At 38.8% G+C, this 25,206-nt stretch overlaps 1 protein-coding gene across 5 annotated transcripts in view; it reads left to right on the top strand.

Annotated features, from left to right (window-relative positions):
• The first annotated feature begins 5,654 nt into the window (after positions 1–5,654).
• Positions 5,655–25,206, top strand: part of ZMYM5 (zinc finger MYM-type containing 5) — a 32,591-nt gene continuing 13,039 nt past the window's right edge. Inside the window, exons 1-4 of one of the 5 annotated variants that reach the window (XM_043574606.1) lie at positions 5,655–5,874; positions 6,946–7,014; positions 14,905–15,427; positions 15,665–15,758. In XM_043574606.1, the coding sequence (XP_043430541.1) occupies positions 5,678–5,874; positions 6,946–7,014; positions 14,905–15,427; positions 15,665–15,758 (883 nt within the window). In that variant the 5' untranslated portion in view covers positions 5,655–5,677. Of the gene's footprint in view, positions 5,875–5,901; positions 6,149–6,945; positions 7,015–14,904; positions 15,428–15,664; positions 15,766–25,206 lie in introns of those variants that run through there. The other 4 variants (XM_043574616.1, XM_043574632.1, XM_043574640.1 and 1 more) reach the window with 4 other exon arrangements.

The raw sequence follows: 25,206 nt of genomic DNA, 5'->3' as shown, positions 1-25,206 counted from the left end.
CCTTTTACCCCAATAGTATTTAATAATCATTTATTTAGTATTCAAATATCTAGGGCTTATTAATTTTGTTATTAATCCTAAATATCATTAGATTACGGTTGGAGAATATGGTATCTATGATATTGATTTTTAGAATTCATTAGGGATACTTTAGGGACAAATCTGATCTATTGTTGTAAATATTTTTAATGTAAAAAATATCTATTTTCTCTTTGCTAATTCTTCATATACACATTAACTGGGTTAGTCAGATCCTTTTTTTAATCTTATCATATTTTTTAATTTCCTCGATGTATCAGGTTTTGAGAGTGGGTATGTTAAAATCCTCAAATAATAACTGTTCATTGATTTATCTAAGTCTTACTTCATTTCCTTGTTTTGCTTTATAGCTATATTGTAGCTATATATTAGTTTTTAAGAGCTACCATAACAAATTGCTACAAACTTAGTGGCTTAAAACTACATAATTTTATTCTTTCACAGTTCTAGAAGCCAGAATTCTGAAATCAAGCTGGCAGCAGGGCCATGCTCCCTCCAAAACTCTAGTTTTGGAGTTCCCTCCAAAATTCAAGAATTATTTCTTGCCTCTTCCGGCTTCTGGTTTCTCAAGCATTCCTTATATTGTGGCAGCATAGCTCCAATCTTTGCTTCTGTCTTCATATGGACTTTTCCTTTGTGCGTTCTATTTTAAGATCCTTAAGTATATGTACAAAGACCTTTTTTTCAAATAAGATTACTTTTGCAGGTTCCGGATGAACATATCTTTTGGGGAGGGCAGCCTTCAAACAACTGAAAGTGCTATATTGAAGGTACATGTATGTATATGACAGTTGTACCTTCTTACTTGACTGTATATAATATGCCTATTATTTTACTTATATGTATATACATAACTATATAAAATGCATATACACAAATGTATACAATTATATACATCTTATATCATGCCATGGAGGGGTAGGCAGCAGTGGGAATTTTTTGTTAGAAAATTTTTTTTTAATGTTTATTTATTTTTGAGACAGAGAGACAGAGCATGAACAGGGGAGGGTCAGAGAGAGAGGGAGACACAGAATCCGAAGCAGGCTCCAGGCTCTGAGCTGTCAGCACAGAGCCCGACGCGGGGCTTGAACTCACAGACCATGAGATCATGACCTGAGCCGAAGTCGGCCGCCCAACCGACTGAGCCACCCAGGCGCCCCTTGTTAGAAAATTTTTAAAGTTTATTTATTTTGAGAGACAGAGAGCATGTGCAAGAAGGGGAAGGGCAGAAAGAGAGGGAGTGAGAGAGAATCCCATGCAGGCTCCACAGTCAGCATGGAGCCCAACTCAGGGCTCAAACTCATGAACCATTAGATCATGGCCTGAGCTGAAATCAAGAGTTGGACACTTAGCTGACTGAGCCACCCAGGTGCCCAGCAGTGGGAGTTTTCAATTGGGAGTTGCAGTGTCTGTAGGGAATTTAAAGACAATGATAAAATCTAAGAATTAGTCTGCATTTTATTATCACTATGGTCAGGCAATTTTAATTAATATCAGTGGTAAAATATTCTTAAAATGATCTCTTTTGTTGGCCTCGGTACAAAATAATTACTGCAGGTACTGTTGAGTATTAATAATAAACATGTAAATTCAAATTAACATGTTTTTATTGCTTTTCATTTAACAAACATTGTATTTTACATACAGGTTAATTCAGAAAACTCCCAATACCACTATCACCCTATAATACACATCAACTTATTTATACATCTTTGTTTTAAGAGTGAGTTTATAATAATTCTAAACCTTTAAAGCTTGCTTCATGTGCAGTTCAGGTCTGCAACCCTTTGGGAAACTACATATTACTTCATTTAAACAACAGGTTATAAATAAGTGATAATAACACAGTCATTGTAAAAAAATAAACAGAATTTGCGTAACCTTATTTCTGTTATCATATGTGACCACTTGGGTCTTTTGTCTCTGTTTAATAACTGCTTAATAAGAACAACAAAGCAATGTTATTAAATATTGATCTTTTGACATACTGCTCATGGAAAGGCAAACATTGTGACTGAGAATATATTCCCTAGAGCCAGATTGCCTGTTTGATCTTAACTTTGTCACCAGCTAGCTGTACGATCATGGGCAAGTTACTTAAACTCTCTCAGTCTCAGTTTCATCATCTTTTAAATGTGGGTAATATTGAAATATGGATTAATAAAAATACTTTAGAGCATTTCCTTGTGATTTAATGAATTATCACACATATTGCAGTTAGAATTACACCTATAACATTGTAAGAAATTGATAAATTTTAGCTTTTATTATTATTAATTCCCAAGTGGCTCAGTGGTACATCAAGAAAAAAATTCTCTGAGGTGCCTGGGTGGCTCAGTTGATTAAGAGACTAACTCTTGATTTGAACTCAGGTCATGATCTCATGGTTGGTGAGATTGAGCCCTGCATCCCTGCTTGGGATTTTCTCTCTTCTCTCTCTCCCCCTCCCCCACTCCCACCTGATGGTTGGCTCTCTCTCAAAATAAATAAACATTAGAAAAAAGAAAAAAATTCTTCATAACAATACTTTGATGAAACAAAAATATCTTTCATGTAAAATTAATGTATATTATTGTAATACAAAAGAAAAGATTTGGGTTGGGGTGCCTGGGTGACTCAGTCGGTTAAGCTTTTGACTTTGGCTCAGGTCATGATCTCATTGTTCATGAGTTCAGGTCCCTCATCAGGCTGTCTGCTGTCAACACAGAGTCCACTTTGGAATCCTGTTTCCCTCTCTCTCTCTGTCCCTCCCTATCCCCTGTCCCCACTAGCTCTCTCTCTCAAAAATAGATAAACATTTGAAAAAAGAAGAAGATTTAATGCTTGGAATCAGTACATAAAACGAAGAAGGTTTGAGAAAATATACTTGAAACCAAAATTTACTCCTGGAAAGTGGCTTAGTATATAATTCTAAAATCATGATCAACAACAACAACAAAAAATCATGATCCAAGTATTTCATAGAATATTGGATCAAAACACTTGTGGGGTGAAGGATAGATGAGAAAAGTGACTGAGGGAATAAATGCTTATCCTGATAAACCACCACCAACAAAACAAAATATATCTTAGGCAATAAAATAAGGAAGACTAGGAAAGAAGGAACAGATTGGAAGCTTAAGATGGCCGATTGGTTTTTCTGTCTTTTCCCCCACTCTCCCAATATTTAAGATGACTGCAGTGATTTACTATAGAACTTTATGTAATGGTGGAAATATTTCTTATCTATGCTGTCCAATATAGCAGCTACTAAGAATGAGAGAGTTTAAGTACCCAGCTAGCTGATGATAGTCAAAGGCAGGTGATCTGGCTCCAGAAAGTGTACTCTTAATCACAGTGTCTCTCTGCCTTTCCATGGGCAGTCAGTCTTTAATTATCAAAAGATCCATAATAAACAGCATTGCCTTGTAGTTATTTATCAGTGTCACAATTTTTTTTTTTAATTTGGACCTTACAACATCCTGCATTATTTAATTACAAAATAGCAAGTGAGGTGGAAGTGAGGATAGTCATGGGTTTGTAATTAGTAGCAGACAAATAAGAATTTGAATGCAACTCTTCTGTCCTTGGAAGCTCGATGTAATTTATCATAGAGCCTCTTTGGTTTGCTCTTGTGGTCTGTATAGGAATCATTGTGTCTACCTTTAATAATGAAAAGTTATTCAGAAAATACTTCAAATGTATTGAAGTAAATATTATCACCAATGTCGACTTTTGTTGTTCTAATTCAACATTCCTTGAAATCACGGCAGCATATCAAGGAAAGAATCTATGGACCTCTTACTCTTGTCATTATAGAGAAACAAATGTTATCATTTTTTCATCTTTGAACAGTATCAGTACCAGAGAATTGTGAGCAAGATAATGCCTCCAGAAATACGTGACGTGTGACTAGTGAATCTAGTATCTAACGTCTCTGACGCAGACCTTACTTTAAATTGTCTATACAACTCTACCCTGTTAATCCAACGTACCTCTCTGGCTTGCCTTTACCACGTGCTTAAACAGGATAGGGATGGTTATAATTTGCACAGTTATTGAAATGTTGGTAATACATTTTGTTGCTTCATTTATTTCCAAACAATAATTGAGGAGTTAAAACATAAAAATCTTGGTGACATTAGGGATGTCCATGCAATCCAGCACTACATATAAAGACTCTCGTCCATCTATGACCATGCTTTTGCCTTAGATGATTTGTGTCTGTCACTCAATAGGCCTGTGTCTCTACCATATCCCAGAAAAAGTAATGAGGGGGTTCAATCGGTTTTTAAAATCCGTTTGTGTCATCTGTAATGGTTTTTTTACCAACTTGTCAACACCGTCCGTTGTAATCCCACGAACAACCGCTAGGGTGAGACGAAAGAGGCCTCGCTTTCATCTTTACATGGAATCTTGGATGTCGCACGGCACCCTGACGTGCGCCGAAGACGTAGGTGTAGACGATGAACAAAAGAGAAGCCCCATCGTCGATGTGGCTTCTCCGGGCACACCCGCCCCGGGGCGCGCCGCAACGCCGCGCACCTTCGCTCGGCTCCCCGCAGCCAGGCCGGCCCCGGTTGGGCGAAGCGATGGAGCAGGCGGTGGAGTGGAGACCCCATCGACCGTTGAGGACCAGGCGATGGTGGAAGGCAGTGGGGAGGCCGGGTAGAGGCTGGGGGAGGGCACCCGAAAGAGGCCGCGGAGGAGGACGACGGCAGCGGCGAGGGACGCACCGAGGGGAGGCTCCGGCCCTTCCAACAGGCGGGAGCCCAGCTCCAGGGGAGCCCGCAGCTTCCTCCATCTTGGTTGATGGAGGCGGGGAGCGGCGTCTGGGTCCCTCCACCGTGGCGCCCGTCCCCCAGGGCCCCTCAGACGCCGACGCCGGCATCAGGGGCCGTCCCCCCGGCCGAATGGCGGAGCCCAGTTGGGGCTTCGCGGGAACAAGTTTCCCAGCCCCACGGGGTCTGGTTTTGAACTGGTCCCAAGTTCCCACAGCAGTCCCGACAAAATGGAGGACGTCGTCTCCTCCCGCAGCCATGACGGGAGGTGGGGGGACTATTCCCCACGGGGGTGAGGCGAGGGTGGAAGCGCTCCCGCTCCCCGCGGCACGTTCGGGAACCCACTTCACCCGCTGCCCCGACCTCCCACTTTCAGTCGCTCCAGCCCGTGCCCGGGCTCGCCCCTCTCGGGGGGCTTCAGGAACTGGACAGGGAGGGCGTTGGGGACATCGAGGCGAGGCCGCGTCTCTCCTCGGGCAGGGTCGTTGGGAGCGGCTGCAGCAGCCTGGGCGCCCAGGCCCGAGCCAGGGCAGGCGGCCACGGCCTCAGATTCGCGGGCTGTCCCGGGCCCTGGGGGGCACCCCGGGCGCCCAGGGCCGGAGCCCGCGGCCGGTGCAGCGGGCGGCGAAACTCGGGCTGCCTGACCCTGACGGACCCGGGGGTGGGGGCGGGGTGGGAGGCGGGGGTAAGGAGGGGAGGGGACGCGGCCGAGGGCCGAGAGCGGGCGGAGGGGGGGAGTGGAACGGCGACGCCGGGGGGTGTGGCCTGCGCCTGACGGACAGCCTTTCGGACCACCCCCCCGAGGGGGGTCCTGAAGGAAGGCAGGTGTAGCCAATGGACGTGCCCGAGGCGCCGCGGCCCGCCTTTCCGGCCAGCCAATGAGGGCGCGGAGGGCGGGGCCTCTCCGGGCTCGGCCGCACCGCCGCCTCCTCCGTCTCCTCCGCCTTCTCCTCCTCACCAGCGCTAAACCCGGGACTGGACCGAGCGGAGTTGTGCGTGTGGCGGATGGCGGGGTGGGACTGGGGGTGGGTCAGGGGAGTGGGGGTTCGCTCCGCGGAGCCGCAGCCAGAACCGGGTGAGGCTTATCCCCGCTGTCTTTGCAGTCCAGATTCGCCGGTAGCAGGGGTGGCTGGGAGCAGCGCAGCCTCGGGAGGAGGAGGTGGAGGCGACTGGGGAGGCGGAGATGCGTGAGCCTCCCACAGACCCGGGATTAATACCCCGCGGCGCGGCCGCAGTTGCCGCTACCGCGTCGGGGCCTCGGGGTCTGCTCCGGGCTCTGCTCTTGTCACAGGCGTCTTCGCGTGCGGCCCGAAGGGCTGCGAGAGTGAGGGCGAGGCCGGGAGGGCTGGGTGAGGCGGACGCCAGAGGCGGGGGTCGCTCGGGGGGCGGGGGTTGCCCGGGCCGGGGCGGTGGGAGGTCGCGGGGTATTTTTCCCTTTCTTTCTTGCGGGGGGGGGGGGGCGGAGGAGGTAGAAAGGTGGGGGGAGGGGCGCCTCAGTTCGTTCTCCCGCTCTCGGGGCTGCGCTCCCGCTGTCTCCGCGGTAGCCCGAGGTCCCCAAGTTTTTCGGGGCGAGGGTGCTGCCTCTTCCCCCACCGGGTCCCCTCCGTCCCTCTTCTGTTCCCTGGAGTTTCTCGTCTTGTCTAATTTGGGCGAGTTCTAATGGCGGACAGGGACTGCAAAGTCTCCGAGTCAGAGCAACTGCTTGGGGCAAATATAGGAGATTTCACCCGGCGGTGACGTGAGCCGCTCCTTACCTCCGAACTGGTGTCCCGATTGACCGGGATAGCGCTGGGTGGGCAAATTTAGGAGGGAATACAACTCTCTTGCTGGCGTCGAGGGAACCTTTTGCCTTCCACCAACCCCGCCCTCCCCTTCCCTTAGAGCAGGCTTGTTCTCCGCCTCCCATTCTGTAATTTGAGGAACGAGATTTAGCTACGTCTAGGCGTTTAGATCCCTACAGTAGTAGTTGTGTTTTTTTTTTTTAAACCTCGCTTCTCCACCGCTCTGGGTTGGGGGAGGGAAGAAGAGCACGGAAACTCCTTGACTTCTTACCCTTTGCTTCCTCCCTCTGGTGGTTAGGAGTTGGTGCTACGTCCAGATGGGCTGTAATTAAATAGTTTCGCAGCTCTCTCTCCTGTCATTCTAGGATCAGGAATCACCTTCAGGCCAGTCTGGTGGGGCTTTGGCAGAAATTAAGGAAGAAGACATACCATTTGTGAGTAATTTTACCCTGCTTTTTAATTTAGATGCGCTTAGTGCAATAGTTAGTCGATTTATCTTTCTGTTATCTTGATGGCAGAGAGCTAGTTGCTTAGATGGACCCTGTCCCCAGTCAGGGTAATCCCTGGGAAAGCACTGGGAATGTATGCTGATACTTACACCACTGGATGGGATTTAAAGTAGGTTTCACTTTAAATGCTTTGAGTGTAACTTTTTTTCCCCACCTTCTCAGTGGATAAAAATATTTTTTTTCTTTGCTGTTGGATTAAGAAAGAACGTAGGGGCACCTGGGTGGCTCAGTAATTGAGCCTCCGACTTTGGCTCAGGTCATGATCTGGTGGTTTGTGTGTCAAGCCCTCCATCGGGTTTGCTGCTTGTCAGCCTGTCAGCACACAGCCTGCTTGGGATCCTCTGTCCCCCTCACTCTCTCTGTCCCTCCCCCACTGGTGCTCTCTCTCTCAAAAATAAACATTAAAAAAAGAAAGAAAAATACTCTGAATTTTCTGTTCTTTTAAGGTTGATGAGGAGAGTATTTTTTGTATGTTTGTCTTACATCTGAGAAAGCTTTCTATTTAAGTGCCCTGATAGTCCTCCAGCCAGCATCACATCAGGAGGTACATAATCTAGTTGTCACACTACTTTTAGTTCTGAGATTGACCACGAATTGGTAGTGACGGCTGGATCTCTCCATTATGATGTTAATGTATTTTTCTTTGTACCAGGAAGTAATCTATGTAATGTTTCATTTTGGTGCAATAAAATGCCCAATTCTCTGTCGGTTAATTGTTTTTTAACACCAATCCTTGCCTGAATCAGTAATTCTATTAGGAGTCTGAAGATGATGATTTTTTAATGTTTAGTTTTGAGAGAGAGAGAGTGTGTGCGTGCACGCGTGCGCAAACGGTAGAGGGACAGAAAAGGGGAGACAGGATCCCAAGTGGGCTCTGTGCTGACAGCAGAGAGCTTGACATGAGGCTCGAATTGGCGAACCCCAAGATCATGACCTGAGCCACCCAGTCGCCCCTGAAGATGATGACTATAAAAAAAGAATCACTGATTCCACATCTATTATCTGGGATTCAGTACATTTTAGGTCCTGCCTATTTTGTTCTTTAAAGCTGTTCCAACACCTTACAGTTGGCGATTGAAATGAAACTTGTGATTAGAATAACTCACATGGTAGTACTCCTGCCTTCTCTTTGGCCTTGTTCTCCTTACCAGTCTTGTCTTTGCACTTAATGCTGTTATTCTTCACAGTACACCTTTTTAGTTAGTTAGATCGAGGACACTGTGTCAGGATGTAGACTGCTGTCTAGCTTTCAGGAATGGATATTGTTTTAATTCAGTAATTTTTCTATAATCCCTGCGTGGTGATATTTCACATTCCCTGGAGTTTTGTGAGGTGATGGGATGTAGGCACTGTTCTAGAGCTCTGCTGTGTATTCATAGAAAAAGGGAACCAGTGAGGGGTGAGTTTGACAGGGTAACAAGTCACTGACTCAGTTATTATCACTTAGAAAAGCCATTTTTCTCAGAGTATTCCTAGGTATTTGCAGCATGATGTATATAAAGAACTAGGGTTTAGTGCCAGCCAGATTGGAGTTAAAATTGCTGCTATCTTGGGGTGCCTGGCAGGCTTAGTCAGTGAGGCATATTTGACTCTTGATCTCAGGGTCATGAGTTCAAGCCCCATGTTGGTCATAGAAATTACTTAAAAAGTGGGGTGCCTGGCACTTGTACCCCAATGTTTATAGCAGCACTCTCAACAATAGCCAAATTTTGGAAAGAGCCTAAATGTCCATCAACTGATGAATGGATAAAGAAATTGTGGTTTATATACACAATGGAGTACTACGTGGCAATGAGAAAGAATGAAATATGGCCCTTTGTAGCAACATGAATATAACTGGAGAGTGTGATGCTAAGTGAAATAAGTCATACAGAGAAAGACAGATACCATATGTTTTCACTCTTACGTGGATCCTGAGAAACTTAACAGAAACCCATGGGGGAGGGGAAGGAAAAAAAAAAAAAAAAAGAGGTTAGAGTGGGAGAGAGCCAAAGCATAAGAGACTGTTAAAAACTGAGAACAAACTGAGGGTTGATGGGGGGTGGGAGGGAGGGGAGGGTAGGTGATGGGTATTGAAGAGGGCATCTTTTGGGATGAGCACTGGGTGTTGTATGGAAACCAATTTGACAATAAATTTCATATATTAAAAAAAAAAAAAAGTGGGGTGCCTGGGTGGCTCAGTCAGTTGAGCGTCTGACTTCAGCTCAGGTCATGATCTCACAGTTCATGAGTTCGAGTCCCACGTCGGCCTCTGTGCTGACAGCTCAGAGCCTGGATCCTGCTTTTGATTCTGTGTCTCCCTCTCTCTCTGCCCCTCCTATGCTCATGCTCTGTCTCAAAAATAAATAAACATGAAAAAAAATTTTTTTAAAGAGAATACTTAAAAAGTAAATAAAATTTAAAAACATTAACAACAAATTTCTGCTGTCTTATATATTTGGAAAGTGCAAACTAAATAAAGGTAAATAAATGAACATTTATTATGGGCATTTTATAAATGAGTAAATTACGTATATCTTCCCAAGATTGCTGTTAAGATTTAATTGACTATAAAAATAGGTAAAGTGCCTGGTCCATAAGTTTTGGGACACACACATACACATACATACTGTTAATGGTAACTGTAATTCTTATCCTCTAGGTTTTTGTGTTTTTGTTTTTTTTATTACGTGAGATTTCCTCAGGATTATCTTTCAACTTAAAACTAAGTTTTCCCTTACTTTTGTTTTATTTTTAAAGTATTTATTTATTTTTGAGAGAGAGCGCACGTGCGCACATGCTAATGGCGCAGAGCTCCACGTGGGGCTTGAACTCATGAACCATAAGATCATGACCTGAGCTGAAGTCAGATGTTTAACTGACTGAGCCACCCAAGCTTCCCATAAGTTTTTCCTTTCTGCTAAGCTTTTAATATCTGGAGGCTCTTTATTATGTTAGAAATGTTAATTTGGGGGGTACCTGTTGGCTTAGTTGGTAGAGTATGCAACTGTTGATCTAGAGGTTGTAAGTTCAAGCCCCACGTTAGACATAGAAACCACAAAAAAAAGTTAATTTTCTATGATCTTTACTCATCACCCAGATAGAGTACTGATAATTTTGTAGTTTTTCATTTTACGTTTGTTTTTCCTGCATTTATCTATCGTTCTTTTTTTTTCTCTTTTAACTATTCCTATTAGAAGCTTTCCTCAGATATTTCATAATTCTTGACTGGTCTACTTGTGATTAAGAATTCGGAACTAGAAAGCAAATCAGAAAAGTGTGGTTGGGCTTTCAATTTGGGAACTTCACCGTAGAATGGTTCTTTTGGCCAATTGATGGAGAATCTCTAGAGTCATTATCTTTAGGTTTTTTCCTGTTTTTGTTGGTTCCTAATTTCATAGAGAAGAGTGTTTCTGACATGCCTGTGTGGGTCAGTCGGTTTAGCGTCTGACTTCAGCTGAGGTCGTCATGAGTTTGAGCCCCGCATCAGGCTCTGCTGTCAGCACATAGCCTGCTTCGGATCCTCTGTCCTCCTCTCTCTCTGCCCTTCCCCTGCTTGTGCTCTTCTCTCAAATAAACTTAAAACGATTTTTGTTTTTAAAACATAGGTGAGTGTTCCTGAGAAAGAAGTCTTCCAGGGAAGAGTCAGGTCCTGAAAGATAAAGGTCTGGATGCCACCTCTGTGGGAATCAAGTGGGAGGAAACATTTCGTATGCATGATATTGAACCATTCATCCATGCTTGGTGAACCCCAGACAAAAATCTTCTGTTCTATCCAAAGAATAAAAGACTAGAACCTTGTGCCAGGGTAGGGAAGAACCTGTCATCATCAACATGGAGGGAGACAATAGTTCTAGGATCTCCCAACCTCATTTTAGCTCCCCCATCCCCTGTTCCAGAGATATCTGCACCTCCTGGTTTCTGAGCCTTTTGAAGATTCTACGGCATAATCAGGAAGTTTCTCTTAGCTTGTTCCATCACTATTTTAGTTTGGCTGTCTCAGATCCACCGAGGTAGTTACTCATCCATTTGCTCTTCAGCTTACAAAATCTTGTTGCTTTTTTTCTTGTTCTTCCTTTCCTTGTGTGTAGGAACCTTACCGTTGTTTATGGGGGTTTTAGAAAGGAGTGAAGTTAGTTGTGTGTGATTAATCTACTGACTGAATCCCTACCAGGCTATTGATTTCTAGATAGTAATTTTGTACTTGGACACTTTACTAATTCTCTTGCTATTTGTTGTAGTTGTTCATTTGAGTCTTCTTTATCCTATCTGATTACATTTTTATACCTCCAGAATCATAGCACACCTTTATTTTGTTTCTGATCTCAAATGGGAATGCTTATAGCAGATACTCACTAAACATGAGTTGGCTTTCGAGTTGAGATTCTTTTTATGTAAATATATAAATATTTTTATAGTAAGACCTGTTCTGTGACAATATAAGTCCACAAAGATGCAGTAGGACATGTTGTAGGACAAATTAATGATTAACAACGGTTTTTGTGGGGCGCCTGGGTGGCTTGGTCGGTTGAGCATCCAACTTTGACTCAGGTCATGATCTTGTGGTTCACAAGTTCGAGCCCCACGTCAGGCTCTGTATGACAGCTCAGAGCCTGGATCCTGCTTCAGATTCTGTCTCCCTCTCTCTTTCCCCCTCCTATTCTCATGCTCTGTCTCTCTCTCTCTCAAAAATAAATAAACATTAAAAAAAAATTCTTAATCGTTTTTGTAGCCTATGTCCTAATTATCTTTTATAGAGCCTACAGAATATAGATGGCCGAAAAAATGAACCTTTGAAACCATAATTTTTTTTTATGGTGTGATTTTTTTCCCTAAGATTTTATTTTTTAAGTAATTTCTATACCCACCATGGGGCTCAGACTCACAACCTTGAGATCAAGAGTTGCATGCTCTAGTGACAGCTAGCTAAGCACCCCAATAATTAATTATTTTTAAATACTTTACTGTTGATTTTAATTTTTGTAGATTCATAGAGCAAGGTGGTTTACCTTTCTTACATGTGCTAATCTTGTCATATTAACATCTCAATGTTTCTATTTTAGCTTTAAACCACTGACAGATTCTTTGTAATAATGTAAATTTTGTGTAATTGTATGTAAACATTGAAAATTGAATGGCTATTAAATCACTCAACTGATAAGAATATAACAAAAACTTTTGCAACTTTTAAAAAGCATATTTTAAAAATTGACCATGTATGCTTAAAAATGGTTAAAATGGCAAGTTTTATGTTATATATATTTTGCCACAAATTTTTAATTTCCTTCAGGAAATAAAAACAACTGAGATGTCACTAAAGGTAAATACAAAAGGGCAAAACACTCTTCTTTGTTTTAATAAGTCTTATCTGTACCCCTAATTAAATACCCTGTTAATTTTACAAAGTTGTCACCAATTACCTAGAGATAGTCTGCATTTAACATTCTTATTTGGTCTGCAGCCTAACTTTTTTGCATGGTGGTGTTATAATCTTTTATCAAATTTCTCTGTGCAGATTTTCCTTTCCTTTTCCATTACTTGAGATTATATTAATTTTAATTGTATCAAAATGAAAATATGTTAAACATTGGTTATCAGTTGTAGATGATTAAGATACCAAAGGAGACTAGCTAAATGTTTAAGATTAGACACTTGTTGAAATGCTTACTTTGTAAGCAAAGTATTTGCCTGAATACCTTCTCATAGGAGAGGGATTTAACTTTTTTTACTTTCTTTAATATGATCCAAGCAGACGCCAGGGACTTACATGTCCAGTTATCTGAATAAAAACCTTGGAATTGTATATTAACCCCATTTGCAGTTTATAGTTTAGAAAACTTAATTAATGAGGTGAAGTAATTTGCTCAGTGCCACACAACTAATCGTTAAAGTAACTTTTTCTGTTTTTGGATATTATAGAAGTAGTCAAAACTTTTCTGTAGTCTTCTGTTTCTGAAATTAAAGTATTTGGTCAAATTATATGCACAGTGAGTTTTAGCAGTAGTTTAACTTTTTTATAATCTGTGATTTGAGAGTAGATGAATACTTAAATCTTTTTTCAGAGATGGAGGATGGTCTTTCTTTTATTTTCTTTGAAAAGATTAAGACATGTCATCAGGGGATACTGTGGCGTCAGCAATAGCCCTTTTCCAGAAGTTGTTGTTCTCTGTTGTAGGTTTATTCAAATATAGATAGAAAGGACTAAGAGAATTCATGTATAACAGCTCTTATATGTCATAATTCAGTTTAGGCTAAATTATTGCCTCTTTCCTTTGAAAATCAACCATGTAACCAGTTTACTGGATGAATGTTAATCATGATCCCAACTTTTGTGGTTTTTATAACCCTTTTAAAGTGGTCTCTTAGATTTGTTATCTTTTCTTTAAAATAGACTTTCTGAATGTTGATTTTGTTTTAATAAATTCATCTTAATAAAAGATAAGTAATTTCTAAAAATTGTTTTATACATAATTGCATATAATATACTGGCTATGAAATCGATTCTAGAGTCAGATTTCTTAGATTTCAATCCTAACTCTATCCTTTGGACATTTGAACAGGCTATGCTGATTACGTATCTTCTGAGTCTTCATTTCCTAATGGGTAAAATGGGAAAAAGAATAGTTTCACTTCACTTTTATAAGCATTAACTGAGTTAATATTTAAAGATACAACACATACTAAGAATAAACTTTACATATTGCATGACTTTATTATCAATTAAAATTAGTTGGGAAAATTTTTGAATAGAAATGTTATGTAGCATATTTCAGTATGAGTTGTTTAAAATGGAATGAAGACTGCCATATGAAATGAGTTTTCTTAATAATTTAATACCCGTACAGTTCCCACGTTCTTTATTCTTGAAATTCTAAGAACATTGAGGCTGTCATATATAAACTTACCTCAGCTTTTCATTTATCATTTCTATGTACTTACAAATATTCCAGTTGTACTTAGCTTTTCCTTGTCTTTCAGATAGAGGTGATTTTTTTTACGCATAATCAGTTTCATTACCACCTGTGCACATATCTCCTGTCTACTTTTAAGATCCTTGCTTCATCGGTTATTTACTTTTCCAGATTCTTCAATTATGTCTGTCTGCTGGATCCTTTCCTTCGTCATACCCTAGTGCAGAGCAGGTTCACAGAAGTATTTGTTGAATATAAATGAATGCTAAGAATTTGAGGCCTAGAGTTAGGGCCTGGGGTTTAAGTTCTACTCAGTCTTACCTAGAACAATTTAGTTGGTTTTCCTTTCCTGATTTGTAAAGTAGATTAAGTTATACCTATATTATGGAGCTGTTTTCAGAATTTTACATGAAAAACCCGTAGCATAATGTCTGGCAATTTCTGGACAAGGATAAGGAAGATTTAATCAAAGTTATGTTAGAAGCGGAGAATTTGAAAAACAGTGACAAAGACGCTAGAGCAATAAGGATTAGATGATAGTCACTTATTTTAGTAGACAAAAGTATAGTATAGTGATTGTATTTGGATCCTGGGTGATTGGTATTTGATAGAATGATTTTGTTACTATTTCCTATTTCAAAAGAAGACTTAGATTTTTTTTTCATTGTAAAGGGTAAGTTAAATTGAGTACTATGAGTGCATTTTTTAAGGACTACTACAAATTGGATGATTAATTTCCATCAAACTCTGAGGTAGGCATTAAATGGTTAATGAGAGAGGAAAAACAAAATGAGTAACAATATTTTCCCTGAGGGTTGGATAAAACTCACCAGAATTTAAAATTTCATTTGTGCTATTTCATTGCAATAAAACACAATGATCATAATATACTAGAACTTTTGTTATTTACTTTCCTCTGTTACAGGTTCTTTGGCATGGATAAATGTTCAGTGAGAGGATTAGACTTGGCTGAACAGACTCCTGTTTTATTAAAGAGTAAAGCCATGGCAGCTAGCCTCATGGATGTTGGAAATTCATTTGGTGGCCCAACTAGTTCTTTAGTTAATAGATCTAGAAACTCATCAGTGGAAGATGATGATGATGATGATGATGATGCTGATGCTGATGATGATGATGTTGTATTTATTGAATCTATACAACCTCCTTCAACTTCTGCTCCAACAGTAACTGATCAAAGAAATTTTATATTTGCTTCATCAAGAAATGAAAGTCTACAAGGAAATTATTCCATAATTCTTCCTTCCTCAAGAGATTCAGCTTCTCAGAAGGGAAATATAAGTGAGACAATTATTATCGATGATGAAGAGGACATAGAAACAAATGGAGAAGACAAAAATTCTTCCAATTATATTGAATGGGGACTTCCTGGAACTAAAAATAGAACCAAAGATTTGGATTTCTCCACTTCCAGTCTTTCAAGAAGTAAGGTAAATGCAGGAATGGGTAATAATGTTATCACTACAGAATCGACTCTGAAATTCCTATTGCTAATGTTACAACCTTAGAAACAGGTATAAGCTCTGAATGCTGGGCGAGATATGAACTTAATGATTACACGTATAACATCACTGTAGAATACCAACTTGGGAGATGTCGCTAAAGGACTTCAGTCAAGTAATTCTGGTGTTAATATACAAACATACGCCCCATCTTTGACTTCACAGACCAAGACTGCAGTAGGACCTTTTAATCCTGGTAGAATGAATGTGGCAGGAGGTGAATTTCAGAATGGAGGATTTACAACTCATCATAGTCCTGGTAAGCAGTAAGTGATTTTATTGATCTTCTATACATGAAATACTTTTTTTTTCTTGACTTTCATATTAAGATAGAATATTTTACTTGCAATCTGCTTGGTCCCTGATTTTTCAGAAATTAAATCTGTTTTACCCACTGCGATTTACATCTGAAGTGTTTTAATTGAAAACCTCCATAATTACTACAACCACCTACCTAGTTTCTTTTTTTTTTTTTAATTTTTTTTTTTAACATTCATTTTTGAGAGAGACAGACTGAGCATGAGCGGGGGAGGGGCAGAGAGAGAGGGAGACACAGAATCCAAAGCTGGCTCCAGGCTCTGAGCTGTCAGCACAGAGCCTGACGTGGGGCCTGAACCCATGAACCACGAGATCATGACCTGAGCCGAAGTCAGCCGCTTAACTGACTGAGCCATCCACGTGCCCCTGGTTTCAAATCATAGAATAAAAAAATGGATAGTGAATTGAAGAAATAAAGTAATATGTAATGATTTAATTTTATTTAACTTGTAATAACATAACTTGAAATTTCAATTTTTGCATTTCAAATGTTTACTTTTGGACTGCTTGTCTCTTTATTTTTGTTTTAAAATCAGCATATTATTAGTTCCTTTCTTTTAAAAGTTATTTTGAAAACCCTATATAGTTTTTAAATTTTTTTGTCTATTTATTTATTTATTTATTTATTTTTGAGAGGGAGCAGGTGAGCATGTGGGAGAAGGGTGGGGCGGGGGGCTGGCGGAGAGAATCTTAAGCAGGCTCCACAATCAGCACCAAGCCCGGTGCAGGGCTCATACCCATGACCCTGAGATCATGACCTGAGTTGAAATCAGGAGTTGGACACTCAACCCACAGAGCCACCGAGGCACGTATAGAGGCCTACATTTTTAAAGCTTATATGGACAGTCTTTTTCTGATAAAGTTAAAATATAGTGAAAATTATTTAAAACTTAGCAGATCTTTTTGGCAGCTTTGTCATGATTTAGTGTGGTGTTTAAGAGTTAAAATTTTTGTTTTGGTATTGGTTTTTGGTCATTTTAGTGCTTTAAGCTATTGACCAACTTAGAAGTTTAGGAAAGGACTGAAAAGGAACTAGATTTAAGAGCCTCATTTACTGCTTTTAATGGAATGCCAGAATTTTTTTCTTTTTTTAAATTAATCTTTTTCTCTGGTTATGAGAATACTACATGATTATTACAGAATATTTGTAAGAAATTATGGCTAGAAATAAAGTATCTTTCACCTTATCCTACCAACTAGCAAGGACTACTCCTAAAATTTTGTTTTCAGTCTTTTGCCTCCATGGTTTTAAAAAATATAATTTAGAGCACATTGTATATAATTTTGTGTTTCTGTTGGTTTACTTAATCTAGATTTTCACATCATTTTAAAAATAGAATTTTCCATGTGTATAAGATTTTTGTCTGAGATAACACATTTTTCTTTTTATTAGCATTTGTATAGTATCCCATTTTTTACTGTTGAAACTGTCCACTAAATTTCTTTGTCTACATTGTTTATTATTTCTACAGGACAGTTCTCAAACATTTTGGGCTCAGTTTCACTCTCAAAAATAATCGGGGGTCCCCAAGATTTTTTAATTTATATCAATTATGTTATTAGAAATTAAAGTGTAAGACATTTTAAGTATTTAACAATAATTACATATTATATGACAAAATACAATTTTTAATGAAAACTATTTTCAAAATTTAGTGAACAGTGCCATTTTTTCACATTTCTGCAAATCTCTTTGAGGTCTGGCTTAATAGAAGATAGTGAAGTGTATGTTATCTCCTCACATCTATCTATTTCTACATTGAATCTGTTGCAATATCTTGTTTTGTTTGAAGTATAAAAAAACCTGGCCTCACATAGGTATTTGGTTGTAGGAGGGAGTACTGTTTTAGTGATCTTTTTAGAGAATTATGGATAGTTACGGGTTTTTTGGTAACAGTCCCAAAACTTGATAAGTGGCAGTTTCTTACAGGTTCTTAACAATGTGGAATCTGAAATCATATAACGAAGTTTTCATACTTATTACATTAAGATTCATTGATCTGTGGATGGATCTTTTACCTTTGTATGATTCGGTTACATTGTGCTTTGGTCAAATAAAAAATATATATATTTTGAAAATATCCATTCATTGAACTTCTAGATGTTGATGTGTTATTTTAAATGTTGACACTTTAGAAAGCTGTCAAGGTGACAGTGGTGGATACAGGTTTTCAAAGATGTTGATTTTCACTTGAAAGCTCAACTTTTCTCTTAGCAACAAATACTGTCATTTTTCTTGAAGTGAATTTTTCTTGATTTGTTTTCAAGAAAATGTCAGTAATCAGTTTGTTAGTTATTCTTTTAAGTAACAATGGTATTTCGTGAAAAAAGCCTAGTTTAGCTTGCAGTGTAACTATTTTGTAAGTGCTTTTCCTCTTTGCCTTCAGACAACCATTGTATTTTGGTATGAAACAGAAGTGTTTTAGGCATGCTTCCCTGTTCATTACACAGAATATTAAGATGTAGTCAAAGGCTGAAATCTAGTAAAATCGATACCAATTTTTATTATTTCATCGTGGACATCTGTTTAATAAATAATAACACTGGCCTTTGTCCTTAGGTCTTAGGACAGAGACTAAGTCCTTGGAATTTCCCAAGTATTGGGATTGTCTTTTCTATTTACGAGCCCTTTGGATCACATCTGAATTTGTTTGGGCTAAGACTTTGATCAGAGGAAGGCTGAGAGAGGGTCATCAGAAAGACCCATCATGTGATTAGAGTGTTGGAGGTTTTAGCCAGTCCAGCCTCGAGGGAGGAGAGGAAGGCTAGAGATTGAGTTCAGTCATATGCAGTGAATAAGTCTGTCAGTCATACCTATGCAATGAAACACCAGTAAAAGCTAGACACTGAAACTCAATGCAGCTTCCTGGTTGTTGAGCTTATCAATGTGCCAGGTAGGTAACACACCTGATTCCAGAGAGAGTAGGCACAGAAGCTCTGCATTTGGGACCTTCCAAACTTTACCCTTCTTTATCTCATTTGATTGGTCCTGATTTGTATCCTTTATATTAAAACTGTGATGTGGGGCACCTGGGTGGCTTAATCCGTTAGGCCTCTGACTCTGGATTTCAGCCTAGGTCATGATCTCACTGTTTGTGGGTTCGAGCCCTGCATTGGGCTCTACGCTGACAGCACAGAGCCTGCCTGGGATTCTCTCTCTCTCTCTCTCTCTCTCTCTCTCTCTCTCTCTCTCTCTTTCTCAAAAATAAATAAAACTTGGAGAAAAAAACTGTGATTGTAAGTATAGAGCTCCTCTGAGTTCTATGAGTCATTCTAGCAAATTATCAAAGCCGAGAGGATAACTAAATCAGGAACCTCCTTGATTTATAGCCAGTTGGGCAGAAGTATGGGTGGCATCTGAAATGACTGGCAGTCTTGTTGGGGGCTATGCCATTTAAACCTTTGGGGTCTGATGCTAACTCCTGGTTAGTATTAGAATTGTATTGACCATTTGGTGTTGGAATAACAACCATAAATAAGTGAAGGTGATACTTTTTCTTTTCTCAGATATATGGTAGTGAAGAAATACAGTTCAGTTCCACTGCCAGCAGTTATACCCATCGCTGCTTTTGTTACCATTATTGTAAATGCCAACAGTGAAAAATGCAAATAATCTTAGTATTATTATGGAAATAGCTTGGTCTCACAGATCCCCTATTATTTCTTTTTCCAATACAGTGTTGAATAGAAATGGTGAGAGTATAGAGCCTTGCTTTGTTCTTGACCTGGGGTTAGGGTAGGGGGGCATTTGACATTTCATCATTATTAGTTCTTGTCAGATATAATTATCTTTTTTATGTTTATATAATCATTTGTTATTTGAAGTTGTTTCTAGTCTTTGGAATTGTAAACAGGTTTTTCATGAATATCTCTGTAAGTTGACACACTTCTTTAGAAAAGTTTCTGTAGGTGGAATTGTTAAGTCAAAGTGTCAACATATTTTTATTTTTCATTTAGTTTAATAATTTTAGTTGGTTTTTTTGAGAGAGAAAGAGAGCACATGTGTGGGGGAGGGGCCAAAGTGGGAGAGAGAATCTTAAGCAGGCTCCTTTCGCAGCGTGGAGCCCACAACCTCAGATTATCACCTGAGCTGAAGTCAGGTGTCAGACGATTAACTGACTGAACCACCCAGGTGCCTCCTCATCAATGTATTTTTAAAGGTTTGATGGTTAATGCAAAATTGCCCCCACCAAAAAATGGTATTACTTTCCTTACAGCATAAATTTTTTCTCCATATTGTAAGCTTGGGGGTAGGAGTGTTAATGTTTGCTGAACTGATCATTAAAAGGTGGTGTCATCTTAATTTACACATCATTGAATTTTAAAAAATATATTTGCATACTTTTTATGAATTTATGTTTGCATCTATTTATTATTATGTACATCTTTTGTTTATTGAATAAGAATTAAACCTGAGAAATCATATCATGAAAACTTGTGATCTCTTTGATGAAACAATTGAAGATGTTGAAGACTTGAAATAATGTCCATTGAAAATCATCCTTTTGGATCTGTGTATTTCTTTTACTTACATTTTATTTTAGAATTATTTATTAAATTTTAAATAGCTATTTGTGTAAGCATGAATTCCATCTTATGTATATATAAGCTCTTAAGTGCAGTTAAAACCAGAAACCTTGCCATGTATTTTTTTATGTTTCAACCTTGGCCATTTTTCACCTTCTGAATAAGTTTAAGTTGTGTATTTATTGGTAAATGTGGGTAAGTAAGATGCTTTTCAACTTAAAAGCATAGCATAGACTGATAATATAAAAAGCATCCTGTAGTTAGATGCTATACCATCATTCCACTGAAATTGTGGCTATAATTGAGACTTGCAAATGTTATTTGGAAGTGGTTTTGATTACTCTTGGCTTGTCATCCCTTTATCTCACTAATTCAAAGTGTATTTTACATTTTTATATTTTTTTTATCATTTAAAGTATCAGTGATTTTAAAATACAACAAAGAAAACATTACATGGCTCAATTGACACTCATTCATCTAAATGGAGATGTTCTTAACTACATATGTTTAAACTGTTTATGATATATGACAACAAATTTCTATTGTTTATGAAGGGTGGATGAATTTACAGTGTTCCTGAGCTCTCTAAAATTCTGTTTTTGGGGACAAAAGTGACAACTATATCCTTTAAATAATAACCGTGTAGAATTCTAAAAAGAATGTTTACCAAGTTGTCAAGTGAAGAGTGATGTTTGAAGCTGGGGCTTCTGGATGGCTCAGTTGTTGGAGTGTACAACTCTTGACCTAGGGGTTGTGAGTTCAAACCCCACGTTGGATGTAGAGATTACTTTAAAAAAATAATAAATTAAAAAAATTTGTAAATGTTTGAAGCTTTCTTAAGTGTTAAGTCAACTGTGAAAAGGACAGTCTTTTTGTCATTGTTGCTATTTTTCCCTCTTTAACTTGAATATAGCAAGCATAGTAATAATTGTCTAATTTTAGTATTGGCCCTAGGTTTTGTTTTTGCTTTTGCTTGCTATTAGCATTAGTAAAACTAATTTCTACTGGACTTCTAGAAGAAGATGGCACCAATTACATTATTATTATAACTTTTTTTACTTAGAGCTTCTCCAGAATGTCTTATTTTAGTTTATCTGTGCGTTCTACGTCTAAAAATTGAAGGATTTCCAAAAAAGGAAAAAGAAAAAAAATAAGAGCAAGATGAAGATTTTTGGAGTTGAGTTACATAAAAATCCAGGGCTTATAGGTTCAAATTTCATCATACAAAATTATGCCTTTGCATAAAGTACACATAAAATTTTGCATTTCATCTTATAAAAATAAGATTATTGTCCATTGACTGGACCTTTGAATCATTTAATCCTTACATTAACTTTTAGTGTTGACTCTATTTCAGTGAAAGTTATATATTCATCACCTATCTTTATATAAACAGCAAAAATCTCATCACAGAAAATACCTATAATGTAGAAATTGCTCTTGCATCTGTTTTATTTTTTATTGCATTATAAACATTTCTGGCCATTATTCTGATTTTAGGGCATTATATTTCTGCTCATATAAATATAGTGGAAAAATGAGGGCTCTAAGATCTAAGAGAAGGAGCCTCTGAGAAGTAATCTGTTACTTGTGGCTGCTTTTCTCTTGTGGGTGTGTGTTCAGTTCCAGAAAAAACTGCAGAGAAAGGCTGAAAATCTAAGTGGAACTTTGAGTAGATTCACAGAGGCCCACAAAGAGGGATACTGGTAAAAAACAAACATGGGGCACCTGGGTGGCTCAATTGCTTAAGCATCTGACTCTTGGTTTGGGCTCAGATCATGATTTCTCTGTTTTGTGAATTCGAGCCCTGTATTAGGCTTGGTGCTAGCAGCACAGAGCCTGGCTGGCGTTCCCTCTCTCTGTTTCTCTCTCTCTCTCTCTCTCTCTCTCTCTCTCTCTCTCTCTGTCTCTCCACCCCCCCCCCCCACTTCTCCCCAACTCGCATGGTCTCTGTCTATCTCAAAATAAACTTTAAAACATTTTTAAAAAACAAACAAAAAAACCCAAACCAACAAACACAACCTTTCCAACTTTTAGTTTGGGATGCTGACCTAATCCAGAGCCTCAAATTTTTTTCAGTTTTTTATTTGTTTGTTTATTTTTGAGAGAGTGCAAGTCAGTGAGGGACAGATCTGAAGTGGGCTCTGCGCTGACAGCAGTGAGCCTGATGTGGGGGCTCAAACTCAGGAACTGTGAGATCATGACCAGAGCCAAAGTCAGATGCTCAACCAGCTGAGCCAACTAGGTGCCCTTCAGTTTTTCATACAAACAGAATGAAAAGCAATCAGCAGCATGAAGATCCAAGGCCATACGCCAGAAATCAAGAGGAAAACAGACAATAGAAGCAAGGTTTTATCCAGATAATAGGATTATCAGACAAAGATTCTAAGGAACTAATCATTTTAACTGCAGGCTGGGCAAAGCTGAAGAGTTGTAAGTGAACTGGAAGAAATCTCTGAGAAAATCATCCAGATTGAATCAGAGAAGTCAAAAGGGTGGAAATCCAGAAAAGAATGTAAAAGATGTATGACACTTGATGAAGAGGACATGTATTTAATGTTCCGGAAAGAAACAAGACAGAAGAGGTACAACTGAGAATTTTCTAAAATGGAGAGAAAGCATTAACTTACAAATTAAAGAACATTTACAAATCCAAATCCCAAGCAAGATAAATACATTAAGAAACTATTAGAAGACATATATAGAAATCATAGTCAAAATTGGAAGCAATCCAAATGTCTATCAACAATAGGATGGATGGGGCGCCTGTCTGGATCAGTTGGAAGAGCAAGCAGCTTGGGATCTTGGGGTCATGAGTTTGAACCCCACAACGGGTGTAGAGATTACTTAAATAAATACAACTTAAAAAAAATAGGGCAGATAAATAGTACTAGCCACATAATGGAATTTTCAACAGCAGTGCAAAATAATGAACTATATATTCAGTGTGAATGAAATTTACAGACAAGATGTTGAGTTAAGGTAATCAGGCACAAAAGAGTACATACTGTATGATTTTATGTATGTGAATTTCAAAAAAAAAAAAAGAGAAAACTAATCTTTGAGGTTATAATACGGATGGCTTGTGGGAAAGGCAGGAAATTATTCAGTGAGAAAAGACCAGGCTTCTGGATGGTAGTCATGCAAGTATATTCATTATAAAAAATTTAATTGAGCTCCACACTTAAGATTTATAAACTTTATGCATACATGTTATTCTTTAACATGCAAAAACAAACAAACCCCACTGAGACACCAAAAGAACTTTTCACTAGCAGACCAACACTAAAGAAATACTAAAATATTTTTTAGGCAGAAGAGTTTAGATGCAGGAAGAAATGAAGAACACCTGAAAGTCAATAGTGTGTCTAATATTTATTAGATTTTTAGATGAGTAATGTAACTTCTAGGGCTTAATTTTCCTTGCATATAATGAGGGATTTGTACCAAATAATCTACTTGGCCCCTTCTCTTAAAACATACTTGGGGTAGGATATGGAAGAATTTGATTGAGAGGTTAAGTTTAACCTGTAGACACAAATACCAAAAATAAAATGAAATAAAATAAAAATTTGATGAAATAAGAAACTGAAATTTCCAGAAAACAAATAGTTGTGGTATTAACAAAGGAAGCATTTGCTTTATGCACCAAAGCTAAAGTGAAAAATTTCAGAATCTAATTACTGTCCTGAGCATACATTGATGTCTCACATTCTGTAGTTGTATATAAATATGCTTCCCTTAAGTATGGATAACTCCCCAAAATTACAAAAACCAGTATTTTTTCTTTGGGGTTCTTATTTCTCCCATATTAATGGTAATAACAAATCTTGTAATGGTTCCTATCCTTTGTTTCTGTCATTTATTAAATCTAGTTTGGTATCTAGATGATACGCAGGGAACTTTGATCCCAGAAGAAGATGATACACAACCTATATTTGTTATATAGATGAATATGTAATTTTTGTTTTCTTTGGAATGGTTCAGAAGTAGGAAAATTGAGTAGTAATGAAACTTCTGAGTACTAGGTGATAAAAAAAAAAAAGTTCATTGTACTATATTCTGTGTTTGCCAGCATGTCATCCTATGGTCTGAGAGAGTTGCTTTTGTTACTTGTTCCATTCTATTTTTGCTTGTAAGATAAAGGTGTCTTGAAATAGGACAAAGAAAATTAGAAGCAGTAGGTGGGTAATTTAAAACTGAAAGTATAGTTGTTAATGTTAGTAGTACTTTGAAAGGCCTTTGAGGATGTGATAGGTGGAGGGGGGGTCATAGACTTCTTGTTAATGACCAAAGCTATTTTTGAAGAGAGGTGACAGAATAATTCAGTACTCTAGGGCTTCAAAGCTTCATCATCATGCAAGAGTTAGTTAGAAAGGCAGAACCCTGGGGCACCTGGGTGGCTCAGTCGGTTAGGCATCCGACCTCAACTCAGGTCATAATCTCACGGTTTGTGAGTTCAAGCCTTGCATCAGGCTCTCTGCTGTCTGCACAGAGCCTACTTCAGATCTTCTGTCTCCCTCTCTCTGCTCCTCCCCTGAGCTTGCATGTGCGCATGCGCTCTCTCTCTCTCAAAAATAAACATTAAAAAAAAAGAAAGAAATGCAGAACCTCAGGCCCTTCTCTAAACCTGTTGATTTAGAATCTATGTGCATGTATGTATGTATATATTTTCAAATATTTGACTTTTAAGTAATCTCTACACCTATTGTGGGGCCCAAACTCCCAGCCTTGAGGTCAAGAGTTGTATGCTCTACTGACTGAGCCAGCCAGGCACCCTTAGAGTCTCTGTTTAAACAAGATTCTTCGGTGATCTCGTGAATGTTAAAGTTTGAGAAACATTACTACCTGTACATAATATT

The sequence above is a fragment of the Prionailurus bengalensis genome, chromosome A1 (assembly GCF_016509475.1).
Source record: "Prionailurus bengalensis isolate Pbe53 chromosome A1, Fcat_Pben_1.1_paternal_pri, whole genome shotgun sequence".
Lineage (NCBI taxonomy): Eukaryota > Metazoa > Chordata > Mammalia > Carnivora > Felidae > Prionailurus > Prionailurus bengalensis.
This window is presented reverse-complemented; position numbering and strand designations above follow the sequence as displayed.